This window comes from Sander lucioperca, chromosome 10, assembly GCF_008315115.2.
Source record: "Sander lucioperca isolate FBNREF2018 chromosome 10, SLUC_FBN_1.2, whole genome shotgun sequence".
Taxonomy (NCBI): domain Eukaryota; kingdom Metazoa; phylum Chordata; class Actinopteri; order Perciformes; family Percidae; genus Sander; species Sander lucioperca.
The window spans coordinates 26,125,263-26,139,241 of NC_050182.1; the positions used below are offsets into that span (position 1 = coordinate 26,125,263).

A 13,979-nucleotide genomic window follows, 5' to 3' on the forward strand; every position below is an offset into this window, starting at 1 on the left:
GGAGGGGGTGAGGAGGAGTGCTGATTGGGGGGTGGGTGAGAGGGAAACAGGACCTGAGCAGTGCAGAAGAAGCTTGAGGTGAATGACATGTATAGCAGGGGGTGCAGGGTGCAGCATGTTGACACAGCACACGTCTATTATTACATACACATTGCACATATGCACACACACCCGTGTGCACACACACACACACACACACGCACACACACACACTTCCACAGCTGGTGCACCTAAGTAAACATTTCTCTGTCTCGAACAAGCTTCAGAAAGCATAGTGCAAAGAGTGTGTGTGTGTGTGTGTGTGTGTGCGCTCTTACACTGGCTTAATGTGTGTTTGTGTTCCCTTAACCAGACAATTAAGTTCTTTTGTTCGGCTGTAATTAGCATACACAGGTAATAGAGCTATTGGGACGTGTCCACACACACACACACACACACACACGCACACACGACATTTACAGAGAGGATATTGATCAGAGGAGAGTGTGTGTGTGTCCTGAGCAAAGCATCTAGATCAATGGTGTCCTGTCGCGTTGATAGATCGCCAATTCTGCACGATAGCTATTGAGCAGGAAGCAACTTTTGGTGAGACCTGCCTCCAGGGTCTTACCTGCATCCACCACCACGACACACACTTTTCTGCTCCATTATCTCATTCAGAAATATGCACCACTGCGCCCACTTTTGGGTTCAAAGTTAACAAAAAACGCTGATTTCTATTTCAGTTTTTTAGTCGCGCCATATGCTCTTGTCCTTTCTGCTCTCTATGCTCCATCCATCTTTGACACCCTCTGCAGATTTGCTGGACCATCTCAGTCTCCTGCTTCCTGTCATGTCTATCTGTTTCATTTCAGTTCTTTTCATCATCTCTGTCTCCTCCTCCTCTCTCTCTCTCTCATTTATTATTTTGGTCTCCTCTCTGTCCGCCTACTTAACTTAAGACTACTCCGTCGTCTACCGCCATCCTCCCCTCCCCATTCCGTGCTCTTTTTTCCTTTCTATGTTCCTCTTCACTGACTCCCAGCACTCCCTTCCTCTCTCCTCCGCTCTGTCACCCCTCTATAAAGACTCCCACTGATGGACCTGAACCTTCTGCCCAAGCCACATTCTGCCCCTCATTCTTTTCTCCTGCGCTCCATGTGAAGAGGAGACCAATTAAAGTCCGTCTCCTCTTTTTCTTCCACTCCGTTGTTCTCCTCTCTGTGTGTCTGCACTCAAACACTCTGGGGTCGCTAATTAAAACACTTTACTTTCTTTTCTCTTTACTCCACTTTTTTTTTTTACCTGTTCTTCTAACTTTCCTCTTCTTTTGTGTTCCATTTATCTGCTCCAACTTGTCTCAACAGCTCTCTTTTCATCAGTCTCCATCTGTCTTCCTCTGGGCCTCATCACAATGTCACTCAATAACTCGCATTCCTTCCCTCCATTTGTCATTTGACATATCTCTCGTCATTTATGTCCCCTGCTTTGTCTTTTCATGCTGTTATGATTCTTACAAAGTCTTATGATTTCTTCATGTTGAATTCACCTCACTTACTTTGTCCTACATCGACTTCCTCAACCTCAATTTTTCTTCTTCTCTTCCTCCATATTAGTTTGTACACGGGTACCTCTTTATACTGTAGCTGACAGGAAGTCAGAATCTGCGGTCTAAAGGAGCATGCATTATGCAGCTCTTCGGTTCTAATGATGCTGTCTTGTCCAGAGTTGTTGTTATGCCTAAAGCCAGTCAACCTTGACTGAAGACGTGGTTGTGCATGCGCGTGCATGTCCGCATTAGTTTGCACACTCCTGTGTATATCTGTGCTGTGTAGTAGGAGAGTGGAAAGCAGAGGGAGTCGAGTGTATTTTGCACCGAACTCCCCTCATTGGTCTTAATTAGCATATGAGAGATTGTTGTTCACGCTATCTGTCACTCAACACGGCTCCCTTGCTGGCCTGGAAGTAAAATGCAGTCGTATCAGTGTGATATATCAAATTGTAAAACATTCTTTAAGACATGCAAAACTTTGCTTTATCACCCTGTGTAATCGTTTTGTGTAATATTGATGAACCATCCGTCTGCTGTGACTATCCACATTCCTCCAGGCACAAAGGAATTATGAAATACCTGTCATCTGTCTTCTCTCTTTCTCTCTCTGTCTGTGTTTAATCACCTCTCTTTCCCCTTCAGTCATGTATTTCTCTGTGTAATTGTTAACGTGAAATATTAATGTCGCCATCATTCTGTCTTCCAGGTTAACAGCAGGAGATCTGTCCATCCAGGTGAATCTGAATGACTACCTGGACATTTACTGCCCACACTACCCCGACAAGGGGACCCAGGGTCCCGGGCAGCCGGAGACACTGGCCCTCTACCTGGTGGGAGAGGTTTCTTTCCAGGGCTGCGTGGAGACCAGAGGGGCCATCAAGAGGTGGGAGTGTAACACCCCCTACGCTCCGTTTGGACCAGTGCGCTTCTCTGAGAAGATCCAAAGGTTCACCCCCTTCTCGCTGGGGTTTGAGTTTCTGCCAGGGCGCCACTACTACTACAGCTGTGAGTATAGTGTGTGTGTGTGTGTGTGTGTGTGTGTGTGTGTGTGTGTGTGTGTGTGTGTGTGTAGGGTAGTTGATTACAGCTCTGGCGAGTGGCTTGGTGTCAGCCTGTATATGTGGAGATAACAGGATTAAGAGGCTACTGACACTACTGTACAAGAGAGAGAGAGAGAAGAGGGAAAGATGATGAGGAGAGTGAGAGAGGAGGAACAGCAGGAAAAGATGCAAAGGGGCCTAACAGAATATTCCCCTCGAAAATTCCTTTGGCATATGACATAAAATAATGTGTGTATAATAAATAAAATAGTGTGTGTGGGGGGGTGTGTGAATTCAGAGATTCAAGTGGGTTACAGGTAGGACTGGTTATCATTTGAAATACTTTATATCGGTACCAAAACGACACCTTTTAAGTTGGTTGTCTGTCCAACCAATGGTCAAATACCCAGAGATTTTCAGTTTATTATCACTTAAGGCGAAGTAAAGTGGCATATACTTACAATTAAGAAGTTGGAACGAGGTGATGTTTGGAATTTTTGCTTAAAAATATTTTTACGCCCAAGTATTTCACTGTAACATGAAATATTCGTGACTCAATGAGCAAAACTCAAAGTTCAAGCTTTGAAAACCGCTAGTATCGTGTAACATTCTGTCCTCCCAAGGACTTAAACACTAAAGACTCAGATAATCTGCTTCATCAGGACTTCTTTTTGATAATATGAATTTATACTTGCAGATTCATTTACTATAATTTCTCAAAAAGAATTGAGGTTCAATACATGGCTAAAAGGTACAGTATCTGTTTTTAATATGCAAAGTATTTTTTCACTTACTGTCTTGTAAGAAATTTGTTGCTTAAGGCTCCACACGCTGGAAGCCAAGTAAAACAGCCCAAAGATATGTTAATATTTGATGCTTTAATTCAGGCTGTGCATAGACACCTGTGTTGGAGGAATTGTGGTGGCCAGGCTGCCCTTAATTTTTAAGGGATAAAAAGTTTGAGGGCAACTTTAGCAAATGTGTTTTTATGAGGCTTTGCGTGTCGGCAAACTGCAGCTTATAGCATTAATGTATTCCATAAATTCATGCTGAATTAAATTAATTTGATATTTTCTTAAACCTTTAGGCTGTTACACAATTTTAGTGATGGTTTCTTCTTTCCCCATTTCACTCTCCTGTGCTCCTCTCCCCTCACTTATTTATTTCAAACCATTGGAGGGAGAAAAGGGAGGGAGAGACACAGAAGATGGCTTAGTGGCTGTAAAATCATTTTTTTTCCTTACTTTTTACAACTTCTGGTGTCAGTCCAACCAAGAGGGGAGGACATGAAACAAGTCAGCCAATGAAAGAGTCAAGTGAATGCATGGTATGGAAGGGTGACAACAAAGAGACAGAGGGACTGCAAAGTGTAGGAGGAAGAAATGAAGATCAATATGGGACGACAGTGAGGTGGGGGAAATAAAAGGCAGGCAGAGAAGCGTGGAGGAGTGACAGAGAGAGAGAGAGAGCAAAAGATGGACACAGTCTGACAGTACAGGGAGTGAGGTTGGGGAGGAGGGGGGGGGGGACAAGAGAGGCCGGATGAGAGGAATCCACACTGGAGAGAGAAAAGGGAGAGCAACAAAAGCCACGGAGAAAAGGGATGGATGGGATGAAGAAAAAGAGGAATCTTTACATAAATTACTGTTGCGGTCCAAGGGACAATGGGGCATTGTGAGGGCATGAGAGAGTGCTTACACACACACACACACACACACACACACACACACACACACACACACACACACACACACACACACACACACACACGCACACACACGCTAACGCACACATGTATATATGTACACACACTCACACACTGGGCTATTGTGGTTGTTCAGGCCAGTTCAGAGAAAAGCAACAATGGTTGCCCCCCCACCCCGGTCGGGCCACATCGGGCTCAGAGTGATTGTGTGTGTTTTGTCCACATCAAAGATAAGGCGTAAAGTTAGTCCAAATGTCTGGCTCTGGGATCTGTGTGCTGAATGGGCCCCCGGCACTGGAGACAGTATAATGGCATTAGCCTGGGAGAACAGTACAATAGTATTAGAAACACTAATGGCATTAGCTGGCTCAGTCTGAGCTGGGCTGAGCTCCTCTCTACGGCTCCCACAGACTATGACACTGACAGCCCACTGTCTCCGGCTCTCTGCCTGACCTGCTGACCAACGCCCGCTGCTTCTCCATGTCTGGATCCCCACAAACAGGAAACACCTTGACATCCTCTGACCGTCAGCTGCTCCTAACATGGAACCATTTGAGGGGATAGCAACGTTTCCAGGGGACACCTAAAACTAAAGAATGCATGCACTAGTAATTTAGTCAAACACAAATTTTTGCAATCACATTGTTGAAACTAAAATAAATATTTAGCTTAGAAATAGACGTTTGACAAAAACAAATCTTAAATAACCCCTCAAGACATGTTTTAATACATATAAGAATACTCTGCTTTGAATAATAATTTTTCTAATATAGTTTTTCAACACAAAAAAGTTCAATAAACTTTTGATTTTTTTTCTATTACTTCTCTCAGATTTATAAAATTATAGAATCTAATTATGAATATGCAAATATTGTTCATATGAAATGTTTACCAGATACAAGATGTCTCTTAATATCTAAGTGTATGTGCCCTGGAGGTTTCAAGTTTCTACATCACACTTGTGTCAGTTGCATGCTGGACCATGATTTGCTTTCAAACTAGTAGTGATGTCATAAAATCCTGCTCGTACGGACACGTCTTGAACTGAGATTTAAGGTGAGAACAGAGAAATGTTCCCCCTTCAGCAGATGAACGTGAAAAGCCGTCTAGTGTCAAACTCAGCACATATATCATTCTGCACAATGACGCTCATCAACACAAGTGAAGCAGCAATAAGCAAAAGTCATTTTTGAATGGAGGGGGACTTGAAGTTAACGTCCAAAGGACAAAACTCCGAAAAAAGCTCATCTTCCAACTTCACTGACGAGTGGTGATCTGAAGAAAATCGCACGTCGTGGCATGTTCGTCAGTTTTTAGTTTCCCCTGGAAAGTGTGCAGTGCAGTGTTGAAACTCACATTTGATGTGTTGCGTACGACTTGCAGCATTTCTGTATTTGCTTGTACGTTCTGTATTTTGGTGAAAGTGCTCCTCTCTTTGCTTATGTTTCGTTTATTTGCAGCATTTTTTTTCTTAATCTGACATATGTGCTATCAACATGGTGAAGATGTTTTGTCTGTGTGAGTTGAGCTCTCTCAGCCACCGTAGATAGTGCCCTATAACATGGTCCCACTGCTATTCTGTGCTGTAACTTATCAGTTGAAATAGATACAAAGTGAGACAGACTGTTAGTGATCATATACTCAGCTTGTGTGTTGGGTCCCTGTTGAGTTAGCAGCTGTTTGTGAATAATTCAAATATAAAGCTCTTTAACTACAGATTCCAGACTGATTTGTTTCGTTAAAGCAATGTTAGACTGACAGGTAATACAGCTGATGTTTGCCACATGAGTCGTAATCAGTATTCATATTGGAGTAGTTGCGGTTTTTTTATGGTTGCACTCTCAATCGCGTATTTTATTGTTTTTATTTAGTTGTGCAAATAAGTGTGCCTGTGTCTCTGTGACACAGGCAGATGGTGTGATTCTTTATATTGATATCATGTGTTTTATGAGGTGTTGGTATGGTGGTCGCTGCTCTTTAGCTTTTTTGTCATATTATTTCTTCAAACATAACAAGAGTTCTGAAAGAATAGATATAATGGAAAGATTTCATCCGGCATTATGCAAATGTCTTTTATTTGACGCATTAGCATTTTGAATACAAACCGCTTGTTGTGTTTAATAGGTAGCAGCATATTTAAATCTCTGTCTCTCTCTTGTTGTTCTTTCTAGCACTACCCGCAGAGGAAGGCCCTCCTCTGCCATGTATGAAGTTGCGTGTCACCGTGTGCTGTGAGCCCAGTGAGTACACTCCTCTTTTTATCTGTTCTTCCTTTCATGCTCCCCCTTTGTACACCAAGAGACTCCTCTCTCTGCCTCTCTCATCTCCACTACCAGTGCAAGGTGTTTAGACTGCTCCGCATCCGCACTGCTATTTCCCCTCTCTTTCTGAATAACTGTAATGCTCTAATTCTCTACTTTTATCAAGGAAATTCATCTTTACCCCTCAGAATCTTGCATTATCTTTAACCTTGTAAAATGAGATTTACTCCACTCTCCACTCCACATTTGTTTTTAAACCAAATTGAATTGAGGTTTTTTTTAAGCATTAGTCCCCTCTCCTTGTTCTCCTATTCCCCCCCCCCCCTTATCTCCCTCATTCTCCCACTCTCCATCTCTCTGTCCCAGTGTGAAATTCCCAGAGTTGATCTAATCCAGAGCACGCCTGGAGTAATGTTAGTCTTCCAGTCCAGTGAGCTGCCCATTCCGGTTGGGAATGTTGCCCAGTCACTGTGGGAATGTGTGTGTGTGTGTGTGTGTGTGTGTGTGTGTGTGTGTGTGTGTGTGTGTGTGAGCGAGCTAGCTCATATGCGTGTCTGAGACGTCTGTCCCAGTTCCCATCCCAGTGCTATCTGCAGGGGGTTTGTCGTGCTGTCCCAGGCTGAACCAACACACACTTTTCATTTTCCATGAAAGCTGTTCGCAAGGTTGCTTGTCTCTGCATGTGTGTGAGACCCGTTCACTAAATCCCTATGTGCCGTCTAACGAATACCTCCCAACGGCGCCGCCTTGATTAAATTTGTGTCATTTTGGTGTACGGTAAAAAAATATATTAAAAGCCGGAATAAAAAGAGGCCCATCCGTCTCAAATGAATTCTTAAATGCCATCCCTGTTCCGGCGCGAGACGGGGAGTAATTTTCTGCCTTATTACCAGAGTGAAGGCTGATGACTTTTTTTAACATGTTAATTATCCTGCTGTCATTAATTAAAAATACCATGGATAGTTGTTCACTGAGAAACTGCTAATGTAGTCTTTTGATCCAGCCTATCTGAGCCGGAAATAATCAAATATTTGGAATCACCTGGATTAAGCATGCTGGGAGACACATGCACACACACTTGACTTTACATTAGAAAGACTTCCACCCACAAAGATACACATACTTCCATCTCCTGTTTCCATTATTAATTCTCTCTCTCTCACTCTCTCTCTCTCTCATCCTGTTCTTTAACCAAAACTAATCCCGACTAAATGTCAGGATTTCTCTCTCCTTGTCTTCCACTGCCCCCCCTTCCACTCCAACCTCCCGCTCTTTCTTTCTAGTCTTCTGTCATTCCTGAAGTGGCACTAATCCTCCCCTTCTCTCTGTCTCCTCAGCTCTCTCCACCCTTCCTCATTTTTTATGATCTTTCGCTACTGGAGCAAAACTAATCTAGGCACCATCCATGGCAGTCTCTTACACTTCCTCCTCCCTCCCCCTGGACTCCGCCCCACCCCTCCACCCAATTCCTCCTCACCCCCACCTCCTGCACCTTTCCTGTGTCTTCTCTATCTCTTTGTTGTATCTCCATATCTACCACACAGTTATTCAGACTCCTCACCGTTGCGCCGCTCCATCTCTGTTGTGGGCATGCTGTGCGGCGAGTGCGTTGGGATGAGAATACATGAGGCCAGAGAGAGAAGAGCAAATGAGATGGATGAGAGAGGAGATGAAGGAGAGTTTGAGGGTGTCTCTCTCTCTCTCTCTCTCTCTCTCTCTCTCTCTCTCTCTCTCTCTCTCTCTCTCTCTCTCTCTCTCTCTCTCTCTCTTTGACTGTCCATTAGTGGTGGTTTACCACAGCTGTTGTGTTGTTCCCTGTGGCAACACCTTACATACCCTCAGGTTCCCTTTAATCTGACAGGTAGCATGGCAACAGGGTGCACCTTACGTGTGTGTGTGTGTGTGTGTGTGTGTGTGTGTGTGTGTGTGTGTGTGTGTCCCTCGGTGATGGCAGCCTCTTGTCCTTCAGCTACATCTTATCTCTTATCTAAACTTCAAACCGTGCACCTCCCTCCCTTCTTCTCTCCCCAAACTTTTTTTTTTCCTTCCAGAAAGAATGTGATTAAACGGTATTTCTATGCGGGGATGCCCTGTTGTGGGTGTTTGAATTAATTATCAGCGAGCGCGCACACACACACACACACACACACACACACACCTGCCTCACACTGGTCTGAAGGACAGAGTGATGACAGTGAGAGGGTCCGTCAGGTACGCTGTCATTGCTGCAAGGTCAGCAACCACTCGCCAGTCCCTCGGTCTCCTCTCCAGTGTGTAAATGTGTGTGTTTATCGCCTTAATTTAACCCAAAAACACAACCAACCACCCAGGACAGCTTCAGTGACGCAGGAAGCTCCTAATAACCTCCTGTGTGTGTGTGTGTGTGTGTGTGTGTGTGTGTGTGTGTGTGTGTGTGTGTGTGATGTTTCCTCATCCTGGCTGTCTGCTTGCAGCATTGTAAAGCATGATTTGGCTTTGTTTAAGTTTTGGTTATGTTTTTGGCGTAGTGATGTGTGTGATGATGTTTATTTGAACACAACGCTGTCACGAATCACGCCAGAAAAAGTGCTTTGCTGAAAGGTGTTTGAGCCTGTGTTGCATCAGAAACAAGGCTCTGAATTGGCATCAGCGTACTGGTGTTGTGAAATCTCGGGCGCCCTGCAGCCCTCTATTGCATATTTCACCGGCTCGCTTTGCCTCTCACTCCATACTTCTCCCTCCAAACTCCTCCTGTTGTGTTTATGTCTCTTCTTCTCCTTGTCGCTTTGCCTCTCCGCCTTTCTCTTTTTGCCGCCGTCCTACTGTGAGAAACCATTATAGACCAACTTCCCTCTCCTTCTAATTGATTCTCGTTCTCTCCCCCGTCTCTCTTCCCGTCGTTCTCCCGCTGTGAGCAGTCCATTGCATTCATTTCAGTTTGCAGAGCTTCACCATTTTCCCCACTTTCTTTCTCTTTTTTTTTTTTTTTTTTTTTTTTTTTTTTTTAAGAAATGTCTTACATCGCTGCCCTCCTTTACCCCCTCCACTCTCTCCCAAATACCTTTGTACCCTCTGAACTCGATACACACAAGGACAACTCGAACACAGACGCACACACACCGCTTGCCCATCCGCGCTCTCTCGGATCCCAAACTCGATTCTCAGAATTTGACTTTAACCACTTTAAGCGATTTGCGTTTTTTCGTTCGTTGTTTTTTCGCTTTAGCTATTTTTTTTTTTTTTAGTGAAGCACTACAGTTATAGTTGCATTAGCTCCTGCGTGTGTAAAATGGCGGCATGAGAAGTGGGATGGTGGAACAGTGTCTGTCTCTGCAGTGGGCTATTCTGCCGACTGGCGACACACACACACACACACACACACACACACACATACACTGGCATGCACACGCACGCACACACACTCACACATTTAGCCATGGTTGTACATGTACAGTTAAACATGCTGCATGTTTCTGACTGCAGTGCAGAGACAGCACAGTTCTTGCAGTCATGCCACCATGGTCGCCATTTTGTGGCGGCGCTCACCATGACCAAAATTATGATGTTGACACAAACTAGTGGTCCTTGATGTTCAACTTTTGCGCAAATTATGTGATTAAAGTCAGATCAAAACACACATATCACACACAGCCGGGTAAACAATAGGCGTTTAACATTTTAGTTTCGAAGTGCGGCAGAGTGTTACACACACACACACACACACACACACACACACACACACACATACACACTACTTTTCAGTGAAGTGTTTTTCCTCTACCCAAATAAATTATAAGTTTGATTTAAAACATATTAATACTTATCATAAGATAATTATTCCTTATAGCTTTATGTCTACACCATCTGAAATATCTGCAAATAAATCCATAAAAAACTCACTAAAGAAGAAGTAATTTTGTAAGTTTTGCTAATTGATTTAAAAAAAAATATTTTTTATAAAAAGAAATTTATGCTTCAGTTTTTTCAACAAAATTGAACCATGAAAGGACAGCTAAGTAATATAAATAAGAAATAATCTTTTGTTGTTTAATTGTATTAAAATGTGTTGATGGCAGAAATGTTACGTTTTTCAATTAATAAACACAATGATGATGATTTTTATTCTATTTTGTGTAAGTGCGGCAGCGCTATTTAAAGCCTGAAATGTTTGACTATTATTCTCTTCTGTTTGCTTAGATTTTTTTCCCCTTCAAACACTCACAATTACAGTTACATAGACAGGCATGTGCACACACATACACACCGACTCAACCAGAGGCCCAGACCCAGCATGCTATTTAATGCTTCGTTAACCCCTAGATGTTCGTTAGTTGTACAGAACTGGGAGTCATTTAGTGTCTCATGTCTGTCGAAGTGACATGTTGCTGCAGAGACCTGTAGGTACGAGATGGAAACACCCTCATTTAATAAATCCTCCACTGTGTGATGATACAGCCGATAAGCTGTGTCCCATTTCTTCTCTCATAATCTCAGTCACTCTCTGTGGGATGTGGATAGGTGGTAGTTTTTGTGTGTGTGTGTGTGTGTGTGGGTGTGTGTGTGGGTGTCTCTTTGGGGTTGCAGTGTCAGACGTGGGTTCAAGGCCGTAGATCGATTTAATAATGGCTGCAATTATACAGCCTCATCCCAGTTTTCTGACCTTTCCGTTCCTTTTTGTAAGGGGTTTTAACCATTTCCGCTTTTTAGTCTCAACATCTGTATTTAGTTTTTTTATGTCGCTTTTCCTCTTCTTTTTACCAGCTCTCCCACCCCTCCCTATCCCTTCATCCTAACCATCCCTCCATCATTCCCTCCATTATTTCCTTTTAGTCCAACCCCTGCTGAGAAAGTGACGCCCAGACACAAACACCCCCCCCCCCATCCCATCTCTTTCTCTCCCTCCCTTTTCTCCCTGTCTGACCTTGTTTCAATCTTTTCTCTTCAACCTTTTTTTTTTGCCATACTTTCTCACTCGGGTCTCCGCTGCTCTTCCTTTCATCTTCTGTCCACATCTTGGTTTCGCTCTGTCATTTTGAATTTTCGTGTGTTTTTTCCTCCTTCTTTTTCATTTCCTGTATCCTCTCTGTATAATCTCGATCATTCTTACTCCTCCTAATTTACATAACACTATCTTTTCCTGTTGCCATGCTTCTCAAGCGCTTTTTTTATCCGACCTTTAAGAGAATTTGCATAGAGGACATATTTAGGGTTGAGCAGCTAGTCAGTACACATTTTTCATGGCGTAAGGCTTTGAGTAATGGTAAATACCTTACCCTGGTCATTTGTCTGTTTCTTGCTCCTTTTGTTCCACAAAGCAGTAGCTTTATTGAGAAAGTTAAGCATACGAAAATGACTAATCAGCAACTTGTTTCTTCGCCTCAACTTTATTTTAATCTTCTTTCCTCTCTCTCCTATTACAGCATCAGAGGGTTCAAAACAAATACAAGGTGAGAAGCAACATTAAACCCAATGTATTATTAATCTTAGGCATCGCATCTTTATAATGTGTTGGTTACATATGCACAATTGCATATGTGATATTTCTGCCTCACTCAAGTTCAAGTTCAAATGTGATTTATTTGCAAAAAATCTGTAATAACAAGAGTATGGTGCATTATCTGTATGAAAATATGAAAATGAGAACGTACATAAAGCTCAATTTTGATTGATCAGCCATAGAAATGAGTCTCTGCATGGCCAAACTATGTGGACACCAATACGTTACACCTACAGTATATGTGATCGCTGAAAATCTCATTCCAGAACAATGGCCATGAATGTGCTTTCGTAACATCCGTCTCTCTTCTGGGACATTTTTCTACACGATTTTTGGAACCTGGCTGCAGGTTTTTTCTCCTATTCAGCCACTAGAGCATCAGTGATATAGGGCGATAAGGCCTGGCTCGCACTCAAGGATCTACCACCAACTGTTGTCACAAAGTTAGGAGCACGCATTGCCTATAATATGCTATAACATTAAGTTTTTCATAAATTGGAATTAAGGCGCAGCTGAGCCCAAGCTGTGAAAAAATGGTCCAGACCAAAAGTCACAATAGTGTCCACATACTTTTGGCCATATAGTGCTTTTCATACATACAAATTATTTAATTCCTAAAGTTTCCTTCTCTCTTTCAGAAACTGTACCAGAAAGTAGTGCCTGCTCACTGAGGACAGCTTCACCTCCACTCCTCCTCATCCTCGTCCTCCTCCTATTGACCACCTGACTTCCTTGTCCCTCTTCACCGCTGCGCTGACCTCACGCCCGGTTTCCCCCGGACCGGGAGATATTACTCAGACTTTCAAGTACACAATGCAGTCTACGCTCAGACAGTGAATGACATAATGCAATCTATGCTAAGCTACTGTATATGACAGATATTACCTTGTGGCTGGTTTACCTGTCAAATTCCAGAAAGAATCAGTGTGTCTGATCCAGAACGGGGCCACAGTGACTCAGGGACCGAGAAGCCGAATCTCAGTGATTCATTTCTTTGTTATTTTCTTCAGAATATTACACATAGAGCAAGGCTGAATCATAAGACTCATATCCCACTGCCAGAAGAACAATGAGTCTGTCAGGAATTGTTCCAACCAAGTTTTCTCACTTTTTCATTTCTGTTTCTCGTTCCGTTTCTCATTTTCTACTCATTGTGTTTTTGTGTATTTACGAAAAACTGCCTTCTGTTTAAAAAGTGGCCAAATAAACATGTACTACTGTACCGAGTGGCTCAGGTTGGAGGTCAATCAGTTAGCTGGTGACTTTTTTCTGTACATGGTTAGACATAAGTTACTGACACATTTTTAGTCTTGTCAAACTTTTTTAACTAATTAGATTTCGGAAATAAAGTAGTTTTAGGAGGAAATGGGGAATGTTCTGGAATAGTCAAGCAGGGCTGCTGCGCCCCCTACTGGGATTATACTGGTTTAACTGGAGTTGGACTGGGTTGGCCATAAACTCAGAAACTGGACATTTAGATTGTGGTGCTGTTTGGTAATAATGGGACCTGAGTTTGTCCTCTGATTGGACCCCCTGTTGTTCTGCCTCCCCACGCCTCTCTCTGCTTCAGAATAAAGCACTGAACAGAGGGGTTTATGGGTAAACCGAGAGCATCAGCTCGCCTCACTCCACTGAACATGCTGCGGACCACTGAGGAGGCTGATTGGTCGATGCTTCTGGTGACCAACCAGGTGTGCAGATATGCACACAAGCTTTTTGTTCCTTTTGTTGTCCTTTTTTTAAGCAGGATCCTTGATTTTAGGTTTTACTGGATAGTTAATATATTCTGCAAAATGAGATATATTAACTGCATAATTCAATATTTTGGTAAGAACTGATCTCTGATATTTAAGTGCAAAAATACTTATTTGGCATACACAAACAATGATTTATATTCTGGATGTCTATATGTATGGACTGGAATTTTCAATATGCTCTGCTACAATTTAGTTAAATGATTTGATTT

General features: G+C 42.8%; 1 protein-coding gene across 1 annotated transcript in view; it reads left to right on the top strand.

The window, feature by feature from the left end:
• si:dkey-246i14.3 (ephrin-A4) overlaps window positions 1-13,979 on the top strand; it is a 31,067-nt gene extending 17,088 nt beyond the window's left edge. The window contains exons 2-5 of the mRNA XM_031299312.2: window positions 2,238-2,536; window positions 6,448-6,516; window positions 11,937-11,963; window positions 12,652-13,979. Of these exons, the coding sequence (XP_031155172.1) occupies window positions 2,238-2,536; window positions 6,448-6,516; window positions 11,937-11,963; window positions 12,652-12,740 (484 nt within the window). The 3' untranslated portion in view covers window positions 12,741-13,979. The remainder of the gene's footprint in view (window positions 1-2,237; window positions 2,537-6,447; window positions 6,517-11,936; window positions 11,964-12,651) is intronic.